Source organism: Microtus ochrogaster, unplaced genomic scaffold (genome assembly GCF_000317375.1).
Source record: "Microtus ochrogaster isolate Prairie Vole_2 unplaced genomic scaffold, MicOch1.0 UNK126, whole genome shotgun sequence".
Lineage (NCBI taxonomy): Eukaryota > Metazoa > Chordata > Mammalia > Rodentia > Cricetidae > Microtus > Microtus ochrogaster.
In genome coordinates this window covers 482,641-483,056 of record NW_004949224.1, presented here as the reverse complement: position 1 = coordinate 483,056, position 416 = coordinate 482,641, and the positions used below count along the sequence as shown (strand labels likewise).

The window sequence follows — 416 nt, the reverse complement described above, 5'->3', positions numbered from 1 at the left end:
GCCGGTGGGCGGAGGTCGGGCTTTGCTGTGCCTGCTGCCCCGTCCACCCCGGGGTCCACCGTCTGACCAGAGCTGGCTTTCCCGGGAGGTCAGGCCGAGTACCGGGCCTGCGTCCCCCGCGGGCGGCCCAGCGCCAGGGCTGGGTCCCGGGCTGCCCTCGCCCGCTTCCCGCTTGCTGGGGGCAGCGGCGGCCGCTGGACACCGGTGCGGGCGCCACAGCACCGCAGACCTTGCCTCTCCCGCTCGTCCAGGCGCCGGGGTGGCGGGCCGACCCCTGGGCGGTCGGTGCCGACGACCGCCATTCCCGTGTCGCTCCGCCCGCGGGGGCCGCCCGAGCCGGCCGCCATGCCTCTGGGCCTGAAGCCCACCTGCAGCGTGTGCAAGACCACGTCGTCCTCCATGTGGAAGAAGAGTCC

General features: G+C 75.7%; 1 protein-coding gene across 1 annotated transcript in view; it reads left to right on the top strand.

Moving 5' to 3' along the window:
• Gatad1 (GATA zinc finger domain containing 1) overlaps positions 1–416 on the top strand; it is a 12,994-nt gene continuing 12,578 nt past the window's right edge. The window contains exon 1 of the mRNA XM_026778320.1: positions 1–416. This exon is cut by the window's right edge and continues 184 nt beyond it. Coding sequence (XP_026634121.1) covers positions 346–416 — 71 coding nt within the window. The 5' untranslated portion in view covers positions 1–345.